The sequence below is a fragment of the Aquila chrysaetos genome, chromosome 8 (assembly GCF_900496995.4).
Source record: "Aquila chrysaetos chrysaetos chromosome 8, bAquChr1.4, whole genome shotgun sequence".
Taxonomy (NCBI): domain Eukaryota; kingdom Metazoa; phylum Chordata; class Aves; order Accipitriformes; family Accipitridae; genus Aquila; species Aquila chrysaetos.
This window is the reverse complement of record NC_044011.1, coordinates 29,892,295-29,907,886: the sequence shown is the minus strand read 5'-3', so window position 1 is coordinate 29,907,886 and position 15,592 is coordinate 29,892,295. Positions and strand designations below refer to the sequence as shown.

At 42.0% G+C, this 15,592-nt stretch overlaps 1 protein-coding gene across 3 annotated transcripts in view; it reads left to right on the top strand.

The window, feature by feature from the left end:
- The window catches only part of MACROD2 (mono-ADP ribosylhydrolase 2), a 905,745-nt gene that overhangs the window by 808,732 nt on the left and 81,421 nt on the right, over positions 1–15,592 (top strand). For all 3 annotated transcript variants that reach the window (XM_030021604.1, XM_030021603.1, XM_030021602.1), the window contains exon 9: positions 7,197–7,278. In XM_030021604.1, coding sequence (XP_029877464.1) covers positions 7,197–7,278 — 82 coding nt within the window. The remainder of the gene's footprint in view (positions 1–7,196; positions 7,279–15,592) is intronic.

The following is a 15,592-nucleotide window of genomic DNA, read 5'->3' as shown; positions in this document are numbered from 1 at the left end:
CACAAAAAAGTAACAGCTCAGCACAAAGAGAAGGCAGGTCCAAAAGGCAAAGCTCTACCTGTCCTTGAATAATACACTGTATTAAAAAGGTATTGAAGGCACAGAGTGAATTCTCTCACAGAGAAGAAGTAACCTTTAAGAAACAACCAATGTATTAGGCAAAAAGAGTTATCATTATTGATTCTCGCAATACATGGGTACATTGAAAGGATGTGCCAGAGGAAAACTGGTGGCTTGCAGTGAAGCTTGTGAACTTTGCTTGTGACCATTGATAGGATTTATTTTTTCTTTTCCCCTGTAGCATCTTTGCTTGAGAGAGAACAGGAGAAAAATCTCAGGGTCCTGGTCTAGTTCTACTGCTCTTGCTCTCTGTGACCTTGGGCCCATCAAATCTCCATGTGGATGCAGAGATGTATCAGAACTGTCACAAAACTATAATGCTTACCTGTGTTTGAGATCTGTGGGTAAAAGTGCTTCTCCACTGGAAAGTATTATGGTTTTTATTGTGTTTCAGTAATATGGAAATAGGCTTGTGCCGTAGTGATAACTGCAGTGGTGCGTCTGGTACCCATGTGATACATGGAGTAATTTGCCCTCATCTGCTGAATACTATTTGTGATAAGCATAAATCATTTTATAATTCATGTGGTTTATATTATTTTTTCTTTCAGTGACTGCCTAAGTAATATGATGGTTTAAGTAAGAGTTGCTTCTTCACAGCTAGTCCTCAATGGGTATTTGCTCTTGATGTGATATCATAACGCTCCATTAATACTATTACTTGCAGGAGGTTTACAGTAATGTGGATTTTTATTTAGGTTTTTGCTTTGGATTCAAAGAATCTCAAAACTCAAATCCATGAAAATCGAAGAGCTTTATCCTGAGAGTACATCTTTCTCCCTCCACCAGCAGGACTGAAGGGTGATTTAGAGATTGCCTCTTTGCCTGAAGCTGGGTTCATTTGGATGGCTGCAAGTTCAAGTAAATGGGGCGGGGGGGGGTGTTTTGACTCAGGTCTGCAGTGGATTTGAAGCTAGGCCAGGTGTAAAGATCTTAAGGGCTAGATGAATTGCTTTGTGAACATCATCACACAGTTCGTTGATTGTCAAATTCACCGTATCACCAGTCTGACACCTCTGCCCCGCTTAAATCTTGTTATGAGGATGGAAGTGGCGCCAAAGCTTTGTATTTGCTTTAAATACTTGACTGAAGTTCTTTTTGAGAGTAATTCTGCAATTATAGACCATGATGTCATGCCGAAAGGAGCAGACAGTCAGCTATGCTCTATGCTTTAATGGTTTCTGTGAAATTCATAGTAATATCAGGAGGCTGAATTTTAATTTACGGTGCTATGAAATGAGTAGTTTTTATAGGGCCTGAAGCATTCACCTTTCAAAGGAGTGTGTGAAAACTTCTGGCCTCAACCACAGCTCGTTCCCAAATGGGATGCAGTCTTCTCTGCTTTTTCTTTTCGGTCAGGCAGACTGCTGTCTGGACAGCTGGCAAGATGTGCATGGTGCGCAGGAAAGGCAGTGCCTCTGGCAAAGTGGATCACAGCTGCTGCAAGGGATATGGCAGATGCCTGTGTTATTTTACAAAGCTGGTATTTCCATCTGTTAGTTGGTTGCAACAGGATTACCAGAGGATCAGATTGGGCAGAGGGTAGGCTGAAGGGGAGACTGTCGGCATCAAGAGCATCATTTACCAGTACTTTAAGGGGGCAGAAACAGACGTCGGTCTCTTTGAAGTGTACCTCTGCATGTAGTCAGTTCAATGCGTCAGCTCAGTCCTGGGCAGGGAGGAACTCTGTCAGAAAACCAGAGAAGAACGAGATGGAAAACAAGGTCCCTGAAGATGAGCTAGCGAGCGAGCGAGATTTGGACTTCAGAACAGCAAACTGAGCCCTCACCACAGAAATAGAAGAAATTTTACACAGTGTGGAGTGACCAGCTAGGACACTCATAGCCTGATCCTGTGGTGCATTAAAAATCTCTTCCTCCTTATTCTTTGCTTCCCACAACTGAGAGTTTGATTCCACGAGAGCATGCCTTGGAAACCTGACTTAGGTGACTTTGTTCCTACTGGTGTCTACAAGAGAAGTCTTGTCAGGCAATGAAAGCCAACGGGGCTACCCAAGCAGCCACAGTCCGAACAGAGGGAAAATGTGGGATTGCAGCACAGTTGAAGGTTCAGGGCTTCTTCCTTACAGGCACTGTAGTCAAGGAGTCTTAATGGGTACAGGCAGATCTGAACTGTGACTGTTAAGGATATGTTTGAGAAAGTATCTGAAGATTTAGGGTAATGAAATTTGAATATCAGAAGAACTTTAATTCTTAAGGAGGTAAATGTTATTTCTGGTGTTATGGAGTATAGGCACTGATCCAAGCACGCTGAAGTCAATAAAAAGCCTCCATTTGGCTTCAATGAGTTTGAATGAAGTCCACAAAATGTTTGATAAACTAAAACTGTTACAGCAGGCTTCTGGTGTTCACCATCGCCTTATGACAATAGGTCCTGGTGGGATCAGGCAAGGGTATTTCATAAAAGGGATTTGCTACACATACAAAGAACAGAAAGCTGCTTCATTCTCTTTGTTGTTTGTTACCATTAATTTGATTTGGGATTGGAAAAAAATTTTTTACAAGTTAGCATTGTTTTTCTATTGTGTATTTTCTGGTAAAATTTAAATTATGATGAAACTTGTCACATATAATAAAAAGCAGTCACTGCCGGCTGGGTAAATGTCTTGGTACTGGGGATATACACGAAATACTTGGGAGTGCTGAAATGCAGTTGGGTTTAATTTCATTGTGAGCTGTTATTTGTTAGGACACAAGGTGGCAATGACATGGAAACACTCATTAGATAAAATAGTCTAAAATGTCTTTTGATCAGTTTTCTGCTTCAAATTTGTGTTTGATATACACAGCTTGGCATCTGGGTATACATACAGCTATACGTATGACAACATTTGGCATGCCCTGTGCATTGTACTTGGCAATACCTCTTTGTAGTGATGTATAAGTGCACAACTAAGTATTACTGTCCGGACAACCTGCCAGAGGCCACAGCAAAAGAGCTGAGATAGAAACAGACACATTTTCGATCCTAAAATGTATATAGGTACAGCTGTAGAGTATAAGCTCCTCCTATATCAGTGGCTGCACGCACAGATATGCGTGTACGCATGCAGTGTCGTCCCCCACACTGAAGGAGCGGGAAGGGTCCGTTAGGGAACTTGATGTGCACTTTTAGTTTGCAGGGAAGGCAGGGCTTTTTTTCTTCTCAAAGAATCCATAAAAAAAGAGTGTAAAGTTGCCAGAAAGCGTCAGCAGACTCTTGTTTTATTGTGGCTTTGGATGTGGCGAGGCTTGCGATTATTTCTTCAAGCGGTGCATGTCCGCCTTGCTCCGTTTGCCTTCTGTGGGCAGAGCTGTCTCTGGTCGGCAGTGTCTGTGTGTCGGCAGAGCTCGGCTGCCATGGAGGGGTGCAGCTCCCAGTTCTGCCATGTGGTTTGTGGGACCCTCGGCAGCTTTTCATTGTTCGTGTGCTGCGGTGACAGTGCAGTCCCTGAGCACCCGCCCACCCCAGCCTCCCATGGAGCTCTTCTAGACCATTAGTGGTCTGTGAGTGAACTAACCCAAGGTGCATTAACCCACCAGTAAACTTAAAACTCGCTAGATGCAAAGCGCTCTCAAATTCACTGGGGAAAAAACAAACAAAGGCAAAACCCCAATGAACAAAAATCAGGAGGAAATATTTTTGCTAGCTTCTTTGTATTAAGATCAATGCTGCTGCTATTAAGACCAACAGTGTTTTTAGACCCAGTGGAGGGGTTTTCAGTTCATGAGATTTGGCTGTATCCTTGTAGAATCCTGGCATTAATGACTGACTCTGGGTCCATTCCACTGCAAAACAGCCTGAGCCCTGTGAGCCATGTAGAGCCCCAGAAGTTTACTGATCCTTGTCAGGTGCAGCTAACAAAACCGCTGGGAACGTACCCCCCTCAAAATTTAATGGAGCCTGGCAAGGAGAGCAGGGCCCAAGAAAATAAAATAAAAAAAAAAATTTTTAAAAAAAAAATCAGTGTGCTCACAGCCTTGAGCTGTGAAGCTGCCTACTAAGTGGACAGCTCATGCAATTTAACTCCCTTTTTCCTGTGTTGCGGCACTCTTAATTTGGGGGTTCTTTGATCCACCTATTCATAGCTGTGAAGCAAGCAGAATTTAATCAGGCTCTGACAGGGGATGGTTGATTTTAATACCGGCCTCCAACAAAGAGCTGTCAATCAAGGATGAGCTTTAATACCTTCAACTTGCAGCTCCTTTAAACTTTTGCTGCAGTTGAGTGGTGCTTGGTCAGCTGTGGAGGAGCCGGGCACCTACAAAAGGTGCTGGGGGCTCCCTGGGCACGCTGGGGGATGTCCCTGAGGGCTGCTCCCTGCCCTCTGTAAAGGTGCAGCATGAAACGTCTAATCAAGTTGGCATTTCCTAGCCACATGAGAGGAGAGATTTCCTCTTTGAATAAGGAGCGGCTTTCATAAGTGCGCATCCCAAAAGGCCTGCTGAGCTTTTGTGAGCCAGCAGGCAAGGCGGGTTTGGAGTCACTTGGATTAAACCTTTCCTTATTGTAGCTGGAATGGGAACAGTGAGGGCAAGGGTTACTTTCCATAACTAATTTTGAGTTATTTTAGCTGGGGATGTTAGATAAAATAGTCAATGACTGGCAGGATGATAGAATATGGTTTAAATTCAGATTTACTATCTGCCAACACATGCCATTCAATCAGATAAACACAGGATTTCAGCTGTCATTACAGTATCTTATGCATACTTAAAAATAGAGCACTTTTTCTCACACCAAGAAGAAATTGAACAAGTTTATATATAGGAAGTATACAGTCAGGAGGCTAGAAATTTTGAAATAGTCTGCCGCTTCTAGAGAGATTCCCTATCTTTAAATTAAGGAATTATACTAGAAGTAGTAGAAATTCTCAAGACTGCAGAAGTTTTATCATTGTCAACTGCACAGAATAAATAAAAGTAAAGGGAACACCTTGAGAAGTGGAACTATATAAAATGAGGGAAATATCTGTAGTATTTACAGCAGAGAATATGAGACTCTATAGAGAGCAAGATGACTCAGAACTTCTCTGCGTGGGAATATCATTCCTCCTCTGGTTTATAAGTTTCCATCCTTGCTCTTTTGTCTGTCCTGGTTCACATATTGGGCCTATCACTGTAATGCTTGAATATCTGCTCCGCTTGGGAAGTGGAGATAGAAGATGACAATCTAGCATCACCCCAGCACTATCCTAAACCAATTTTAACAACAAATGTAATTTAAGCATTCACTGTCTAAAGCTTCCCTCCTGAAAACACACAACTTTACTTAGGTAGAAACTCTCATATATGTAAAATGCGGCACCTCCGGCCACCGGTGCTTTATGTTACAAATCTGTGAGTACACAGATGAGTATGGCTTTTTGGCTTGAGCACTTAACCAGTATTTGGGTTCTTTATTATATCCTTTGTGAAGAGTAGCTGATGACACAGTCCAGCATATTTTTAAGGTCTAGCCTGGCTTGTTTATGAGGGATGCACAGAACAGCTTGTTTCTGTGAACATCATATGAGCAGATAGCAACAGGCGGTTTTCTTGCTCGTAAATCTGCTGATATGCTTGCCCAGCAAGCAGCGTCCGCCCAAGCTCTGCCCTGCTGCTTTCTCTCCTACTCACAAGCCTCTTTCTTCCTTAACACCCACATAACCTGTACCTTCAGTCTCATATTTCCTACCTAGCTTGCTCTTTCAGGTTTGGTAGTCAGCTTTGATTCAGAGATGTTCTTGTTAGTGACTACTAGCATTTTCCAGCATAACCGATTATCGCCTGCTCTCGTTCCCTTCTGTATTCTACCAGGCTGCTCTAAAATGAGCTCTAAAATGATGTCCTGAGCTGCTCAGCATAATGGTATCTTTGAAGCCAAGACTTGTACTTTGCTTCGAAGAGCAGCTCTAGCAAAAGGACAGCATTTTCTACTGAAGATAAGGGAAAGAAGGCTTTTTTTTTTTTAAGAGTGTTCCTCCTGCTGGTTTCCCTGCAGGGGAGAGGCTGGTGCTTTTTCTAGCACGTGCAAAGGCGCTCTTGAGGAGCTCTGCTACAACAGATCAGTTTACTGCCCATGGAGACACGAGGACAGCATAATGCCAGCCAAGATGCTGAATTTCCTATTGCTTGGGCTTCATCCCTTTCTGATTAAGCTCTCATGCACTTCAGAAAAAAAATCGATTACTGGGTTGTGGGTCCCTCAGCTCAGCCATGGGAGGGTCTTTTTGACTTCCACAGCTCCCTCCTGGATCTGGCTTTTGGCTGCAGAGGCAGTTTGCGCTGTGCTGTGCAAACAGATAAAACAAAGAAAATAGCAAGGCTAGAGTGAAGTCCAGCGTGGGTGTTTTTCAGTCTTAAAGGCTTTGGAATTCTGTTTGGTTTTTATTTTGTTTGGCCTTTTTTTGGTCTCTTTTAGAAAAGCCTTTCACATACAATGATCTCCCAAACAATTTATTTGAAATCATTGGTGGGTGGCGCATACATTATGGGCTGTGGTTTCATTGATATGCTCAGCCTCACTAAGTAGATGGCATATTAAATGTTTTATTTACCCCGTGTGCTACCTGTCATCTAATCAGCTTTTGTTTTTGCTGCATTCTGCTTGTATTATAGCAAGAGTAAGTGGTTTCATGTAAATTAAAACCGCATGAAACCTTTTAAAGCCATTTTAAAATACTAAATGGTTTTGCAAATAGGTTTGTCGGACAAGGATTGGAAAAAGAGCTCTTTGCTTATCCATTTACTCTTTTGTATGCTTATTAGAAGCCTCCCATGTGACTCTTTCATCAAACATTGCATCCCAGTACTCATCTAGAATGCCAAAAGTCATTTATACTGTGCTCAAGAGTGGTTTGCGTAAACAAGAGGCAGTTGACAAAGAGTACAGTTGTGAGCTGTGATTGCAAATGTTACTTTATAAATTACAACACAGACGCACAATAAAGTCAAAACATGCATCCCTGTGATGTTTTCTTGCTTGCCTGGAGCATAAAAGCACATTGGCTTAAAAGTTTCTTTGCTTTCATTAACTATTATTGCCAATGTTTATGATTGCTATCATTTCACTGTGAATAATTTTGTTTCTTACAGGTGGATCGTATCATCTTCTGTGTCTTTTTGGAGGTTGACTACAAAATTTTCAAGAAGAAAATGGGCGAGTTTTTTCCTCTAGGTAGGTATAGTAATTGAGTGCCATCTGACTTTAAAAAATGATGCAGCAAGAAGACAACAGTTGGTGTCCTTTCTTCTTTCCCTGCCTAAGCCAAATATTAAAATGTGAACTTTCTTTAAAGATCAGCTGCTCATAGAGGCTCTGATCCTGGACAAATGCAGACATTTAAAATTTGTGAACTGGTAAAACTGCTTGTGATACTGCTTTTGCAAAATCAAGGCCTGCTTTTGTATGCTCAGTATAGCTAGTTTCTTCATTCTCTGCTGTATCCGTATCTCCTCCTGAAACCTGGTGTGTGGCGCTGGGTCTCTTGACTCGCAGAAGAAAATGATTTGCACTAATGTATATAGCTCCTAGTGTATATTGCTTTTCCATGCACTTTGTACATGCTTTGCTCTTTCATTAATGATGCTGGTAGGGTTTCTCTGGGTCTGAAAAGATACCGCAGGGGTTAGAGCCCAACTGTGTCTGAATGGGAACTTTAAACTTGAGCTGTCCCTGTGCAAGAATGAATGGGAGAAAGATGGCTCTCACCGGAGCACTTGGGAAATGTTAGCCATTCATCTTACATTTCACACAGGAGGTTACTTTCTAGAATTTAGGAAAACCTGGTGGATAGTAAATTTGTTAATCCCCCTCCCCCTCCATATGCCTGTGACTTATTTTTATCATATATCATTAGAAATGTGTTCAGTGTTTTATTAACCCTAATCTTCTCCCATTTTATTTTGTTTTCTATGACATCAGTCCTGCTATATGAGGCAAGATCCAGATTTCAGTATTTCAGTTTATCACCCATTTCAGAAGTGGCAGTCACTTAAATACGCCCCACGCTGGCTGTCTGGTGGAAAGGGCCTTTGAGGAACAGGAAGCAGAGCTTTGGTGTGGTGTGTTGTGAGTCTCCATTAATTCTACAGGACCATGTTGTCACAGTAGCCACAGTGTTTTCATTTTGCTTTGGCTGGTAGTATGGAAATTGTGATGTTTCTGTCTCATCTCACTAGAGCAAAGCATTTTGTAGATGACTTTGTAATCTCCAGTTCGCAATGATTGGCAGCTGAAACTTAAAGACCTATTGAATTATTCAGGTAGCATAGAATGGTGTCTAACCGCTTAATAATATTTTTTGTCTGGAGCACATTGAACATGCATTTCAAAGACTGCATTCATGTCTAATCCATTCATTGTGTGATTTTATTTTTTTTGGCAGTGTACCCCAACACATAGGATAAAGTGGCAGTACCCTGCCTACTGTTGCTGGCTCTGTCCCTGCCCTTCAGATTAAGTGAGAGTAGACTACAGTGTCAATTTGTCAACAAATTAGAGTACTTAATACTCACCTTCATCATTAAGGTCTTTGAAATCATGGATTAAAGCCTGGTATTGTTATAAGTGTAAAACCCACTTGGGTTTGAAAGCCTGAGAGACAAGAAGATGCTTCAGAGCTGAAGGATGGCAAGCCCAAAGGGGAAAAGAGAGTAAGATGGGAGATCTATTTCTTTTTTGGGCTTCTCAAAACCTGACATTGTTGAACTCCTGTCTACAGAGAACCTGTGTGGTTGGGTGTCATGTTATATAAAGACTTGTAATTGCATTACACCACATTATGTAGATGATCAGTTGTACCATAGTTTTAAAAGTATGTTTATTCTCATGCATGGAAAATTTACAGGTTTTTTGCTTGAACTAAAACTGGGAATTTGATATGTGACCATAGAGAGGTGGTCATAGTGGGGACCCTCTAAGGTGCAGCCAATCCAGTGGTTTGCAGGTATGTGACTATGCAAAAGGTTGATCCAGTGGTTACAGAGACAGCTGTTCAGAGAAGGATGTTTTAGTTCTCAGCAGCCACAATTTGGTATAGATTGCTAAAAGATCTTAGGACACATTTTCATAGGCTCCCTGCTGCAATTTTCTTATAACTAATGATTCTGAATACCAGATTTTATATGCCTTAATGATGCTGGTTTCTAGAGGGACCTGAGCACCTGCTGGCTGGTGAGCTGGAGCTTTAAAAGGAACTAGTTTAGCATCTAAAACTTTATCCCTGACTCAGTGAAGGATTTCCTATGGTTAGGTCAGGAGTCAGTGATTCGGGAGATCTGATTTTAATGCCTTGTATCACCACGGACGTTTGGTACGCCTGTACAGGAATCACTTAGATCTTCAGCTTGTGAGGAGGCAGGAAGGGTATGTGCTGCCCAAATGACTCTCCATTAGTGTCCCTGGAGAAATGATCAGTGTCTGTGTCTCTCTCCTGGAGGGGTGCCCTAATGATTACTATACGGTCTCAGGCTTTCACTGCTGTCTTGAATGGACACTTTTCCACAGGGTACCACAACTTCAACAGATGTCAGCTGAAGTCATCCCCATCCTAAATTGCCTGTAGCCTACTGGTGAGAACATCAGCTGAAGGTCTGGACAGTGATCACCAGATGACCATCATGTCTGCTATTTGTTCCTTTTTTCTGGTCTCTTGTGAATTGCCATCTGCATTTAACATAGTAGACTTTGACGAGTTATCAGCAGACTCTCCTACTGTAGGGATGTTCCATCTCTCTGCAGGATGGGTTTCTTGCACAGAGGACTTAGTCAACATGGCTCTGTGTCAAGGAATTAGCAACTGTCTCTACCTTTGACAATAAATTCCTGATATTTAGACTGTGGAAGGAATTGCCAAAACTCTGGTGTTTTTGTTTCGTTTTTAAGTGAATCTATTAATGTAGTGAAATGAAAGTCTTTAAGGATAGACTTGCCCAAAATCTAAATTGATAGGACACTATCTGAACACTCGCAGGAGAGAATAACACTGATTATATTTCTTTAAGCTTAGAGAGAAAACATCAAGACATTTTAAAAGTGTGTCTCGCATTCAGAAACATTATGAAATATATCTACTTTAGTAGATGTGGACAAAAATGCTTAGAAAGAAGAATATAGTCATGGAGTTATATACATAAATAGTTATTACTTTAAACCAGGTGCATTAATAAATCCAAAAAGACATCCAAGTGCTTGAGCTAGTCAAGTGATAATGAAATGAAGCTAGAGTTACACCTCAGTGCATTAGAGTAAGTGGAATATAGATATAGGGAAATTGTTCCATTAGTTGAACATATCATTAGGCCTATTTTGCGAGTGGAATGCCAGAGAAATTAGTCGAGTAATAGTACTGATATTAAGACAACTGCCAAGAGCCCTGTCATTTGCAAACTTTAAATATATAGGGGGAACAGGCAGACTTCTAAGTAATTTCATATCTTAGGAGTGTAGCAAAGCTGTTCAGTAACAGACCAGTTGTCACAGTCTCAGTGTTTCTGATTTAATCTCAGTAATCAGTAGCCTGTACAGAACCTGAACCAAAGCCAGCATGCTCTGAGGGGGAGCGCCACTTAATCTTTAACTCAGATTTAGGATCTCATCCTAGTGGTTGTCCAGAAAAGCACTGGTTTAGAAAGTAAAAGGTCCTGGTCCATGCAGAATTTTCTGTTGAACCTCTGGAGTTTTGCTGAGAAGTTTTTGTATGTCCCGGTAGAAAAAGAGCAAGGGTGGAAGACTGTTTTGGTAGAACAACCAACCTTCTGTGCTTAAGATTGATCACTGTTTTAACATATTAGGTGCAACAAACAGTGATTTGATTTTTTTTTTCTTTTTTTTTTTTTCTTTTTACTAATTGAGTCCTATCTCCTAGTGGAATGAGACAGCCCAGCCATTCTCCCTTCACCTGTGTTGGGAAATTCTCTCTGCTAAATCTGAGAGAATAGAATGTCTTGCTACATATCTTTCAGGCAAATAAAATACCCTTGCCTGCAGTTCTGGCTCAGATGTGTAGTTCTTACATTGCTGGATTCATTACTACTAGTATTATGAGTGAGCTTTCCGGGAAAGGAGCTGATACTCATACTATTTTTTCTCTTGGAATTCATTGTGTCTTCTAACAGAATTCTGCATGGAGCCTAGATACTAGGCATTATGCTTATTGCTAAATATATATATTTATAAGACTGGCCAGGAAATGGTATAAAAATAGTCCCCCTTGGAAAGCTAGATTTACCAACATTTACCTTAGAGTGATATGTACTTCTAGGATGCTATTCGTAGAAGTAAAATTAACAGTATTTGTAAACAGTTGCCAGCTGAAGGCAAAGATACCTTTTTTTTTTTTTTCCTCCTGTGTACTGTGTATACCTAGCTACTTAATATGTCAGATAGATAATCTTGTAAGGACCTTTGGCAAATGCTTATATTTCATGGTGGCTGTTGTATATTATGAAAGGTTTATCTTAAATTGTAATGCTTAAAGTATTTCTAAATCTACCACCTGTTATCAGTGGATTGGAGAGGGGAATCATTTTTTCTGGAAATGTTCTTTAGGCAAAAATAATGCTATAAAGGGTATGTACAGTGACGCTGCAGCATTCAAGGTTATATTACATTCTCACTACTTTAAACAGAGTAACAAAATTACTTCACTAAAGCATCGCTAAAATTGTTAGAGAGAGGACAGGTTTGCACTTTTATTAGACTACTTGATAGATGGAATATGCAAGCTTTTAGACTCCATGTCCTTTCAGAGCTAATGAAAGGATACTGAGCCCAAGAGCTTGTTCATGTTTTTTTGAGCCATATCAGTTGGTGTTAGGAAAAAGAGAGAGAAATTGCTTCATCTTGAAAAAAGTTTCTTTCCCCTTTGTTCCAGGTTATGACATTTAATGCATTTTCTGCTTTTATCCTAGTTGACGAAAACACTGTCTCCCCTACCCAAAGCACAGGGATTAGAACTACTGTCTTATATTAATCCTCCTGTTACTTCAGGAGGATGCACAGCATCCTAGTTGTGCATAAATGTGCAAATATATTACAACTGCAGAGGAAATTCATTGTTAAGAGATCTACCAGGCTTGGAATCGAATTGGAAACTGTCTAAATGGCTGAATGAAGGGCTTTGTATTAAAAAGGCAGATCCCTGCACTAATACGTGAGTGAACTCTTAAGCAGAGATTGTAATTTCTGTACTGGTATTGAGAAGCATCGCTCTCTCCGCTTAATATGGCAGACTTCACTGGGGCTGAAGCAGTCCTCAGTGTGAGCAAAGGAATCATAAGTTAGCCCTTAGTAAGTAATCCTGTATCAAATGGGTAATTCGTTTGATAAATTTAGCCTCTCTATTTGCATTTGCAGTGTTCATGAGCCGATTGGTTTCCTTAATTCATCACGTGAATGTATTCCACAAAATATTTTTCATGGGCTTTATTTTACTATGTGGATAGGTGCCAAGCGGTTTACTGGAAGTACCTGATATCCTTTATCTGAGATTTCACCTGGGTAGTGATTTGTCTTGTAAGTCACGAGGCTCTGGTTCTTCTGACTGGTTCAGGCAGGCGTGCAAAGGCCACGGGGGCTTGGAGCCCCCTGGAAACGGACGTTAGGGAGTAAGAGTTGAGGGAGTTTGAAATCCCTTTGGCCTTCTCCTCCTGATCAATAAGGGCCATCCTGAAGGTTTTGGTTGCAGCTACTTTTCCTGTCTCCGTGCAGATTTTTCAGGTTGTCATGTTCACAGCTGATAACTGCCTGTGTTTTCACAGGTTTAAACTAGAGGCAGTCAGACAGTCATCTCCCTTTCTTCACTGCTTTCCCTCACAAAGCTTTCAAGGCACTGTGGATGGGCCGGGTCCTTGCTGATGGCACAGAGCCTAAATTTGTGCCCAGACACCTGCTGTGGGTACATGACCATGTCCGCGGCTGAGCAGAAGCTGGGATAGAGCTGCAGTGACCAGCCACAGCAGCAGCAGATTGGGATGTGGTGTCACAGTCTGTGGCCTGTGCCCTGGCTGTGGGCAGGATCACCTGCAACCCAGGCCTATTTGCTGGAAGGAGAAAAACAAGTCTAGCTTCCCTGTCCCCACAGTTCTGATGGAGCTGCAATCCCTGCTGTTGTATTGGGACGCTCAGGGGACTCTCTGGTTTCTCTGGCTTGTGAAACTTTTGACCTGTCACTTTGAGATCCCGCTTGGGTTTTCAGATGGTGAATGTGCAATGAGATGGTGCATGACCATGCATCCCTTTCCTTTCTAGGGCTATGTATCAAGCCACTGAGAGCGTACCAGGGTACCACTCAGTATTTATGCATTCACAGCCATCTGGCTGGCTCTGGACTCAGTGCCAGCATTCAATGTGCGCCCCCCCCCCCCCCCCCCCCCGATTGAAAATCGGGGTGGGGGGGGAGTCTTGTGTTCAGGGAGAAATAAGTGAGGATTTTTTGGTGGGTGGAAGGCTGCAGTGGCTTTGGAGAAGCTGTGGTACACTCACATGGGTGCGAAATGCTCTCTGCACTCCTTTGAGCTGTCTTTATATTGGAGGATCTCATCCTCAGATGACTTCTGCAAGACCCCTCGCTGAAGGACTTAATTCAAAACAGCTGGGGAGAAGCTGTTTCCCATGATGGTTCCTTGTCCCTCAGTAGTGGAAGCTTCAAAGGAAGCACTACCCATATGGGGGAGCTGGAGGAGCCTGTGCACCAGAATAGGATGCTGGCTTTGCGCGCTTGCTCTCTCCCTCTCTCTCTCTCTGTCTCAGCACCTGCAGATCCTGATAAAGTACACTCCAGCATAAATAGGATGCTGTAAAAATTGTTCTCAATCCAAAAGTTTAATATAGCCATAATGCTTAAAATATCTGTCCATTTCAAAATGTGTCTGAAACAACTTACCTCATAAAATCTCAAGCTAACTAAAAGCTAAAAGTGTTCATAAAACTGTGAAACAAAATTTTTCTATGGCTTTTTGTCTTCATTTGCCATAGCAATGACTGCCAGTCCTATCACTCATTGGGGTTGCCTGTCTTAGCCCCTTTTGCCAGTGTCTCGATGTAGTGCAGGAGGATGAACAAGCTCAGGAGCAGTGGTGGGGAGGCAGAGTATGTAATTGATGGCTTAGATACTATTTTAGCATCTTAAGAGATACGCAGACCAAGAGAGGGTTCCTAGCACCTTCTAACACAGCAGTGGGTTTCCAGTACCTAGTAAAAAGTTAATGGGCAGTTTCCTGCTTCAGTTTGAATCATAATAAAACTTCCTGGTATGATCCCTTCTGAATTATTTCCTGGCTGGCTGCTGACAGAGCATTGCTCTAGACGTTGGCTGTGTGTTGCAAGTATTGGTCACGTCAAAATTTGGCCTTGGATCCTCTGGTTGTACGTGCTTTGACAGAGGCTTGTGATGCTGTCTGCTATATGCTCTGGAAAATTGTTTGCCTCCTCATTCCTGATGGCAGCAATGGCACAGCTTGGAGCAGGGTATGGACAGACAATGGGGCCATAACCTATTAAAGCATTGTTGTCAGGAGCTTTTCTTTGTTAAGTGGAGCCTCCTCTTCTTTGCTCCAGTAGCATCTTGTAGACATTTTCCTTGTCTCCTTCTGTGAGACTGATGATGGAGCCTGCAGTCAATCCAGAAGTCAGGGGAAATGGCTGTTTCTATGTATTTGTCTACTCACTTCAAAACCCTGAGCTCTCCACTTCCTGGGAGACACCTGGCTAAGGGCTGCATTGAAACAGGCTATGAGGATGCCCTTGAAGGCACAGGGGTCATGCAGATGCAAGGACCAGGCTGCTGCATGTGTTAACAGCATGGGAGAGCACAGGGAAGATGATGAGTGCAGTAAATAGAAAGGTGAATATGGAGCAATTATTTACCATCTCTTGTAACACAAGAAGCGCAAGGTGTCTCAGGAAACGATATATCAGGATGAAAACAAGCAAAAGGAAGTATTTTTTCACCCAACACATAGTTAGTGTATAAGAATGCTTGCTATGAAGTACTGTGGAGCCTGTAGGTCTTAAATACGGTTAAAAAGAGGATTAGCTCAACCAACAGAGGACTGGTCCAACAGTAGCTATTAATCACCATGGTCTATATGTAACCTTAGGCTCAGGGAGAGACTGGTAGGGGGTGGGAAATGTATTGCTGTTCTGCACTCAGTCTTTCACACACGTATGCCTGGCACCAGAACGTGAACAAGCAGAAGCTTCTTCTGTATAATACCTTACGCGAAAACATCTTTGATCAGGGATCTTTTCTTCTTGCTGTGTTGCATATTGTGGCATCCTATGTAAAACATTCCAAATGCATTTTATGTCATGCTCAAAAATACCCTGTCCTCTCTGGTCACTGACACTAAGTCACTTCATGTGCTTGAGTGCTTCTAATTGCAAAGGGTGCGGTTAAATTTGTGTTTGTCTCATTTGATTGCCTCTGCCTTAGGTTACTGCTGAGATTTTGTTAGAAGCTTGTATTTAGAAATGTGTCGCCACGTGC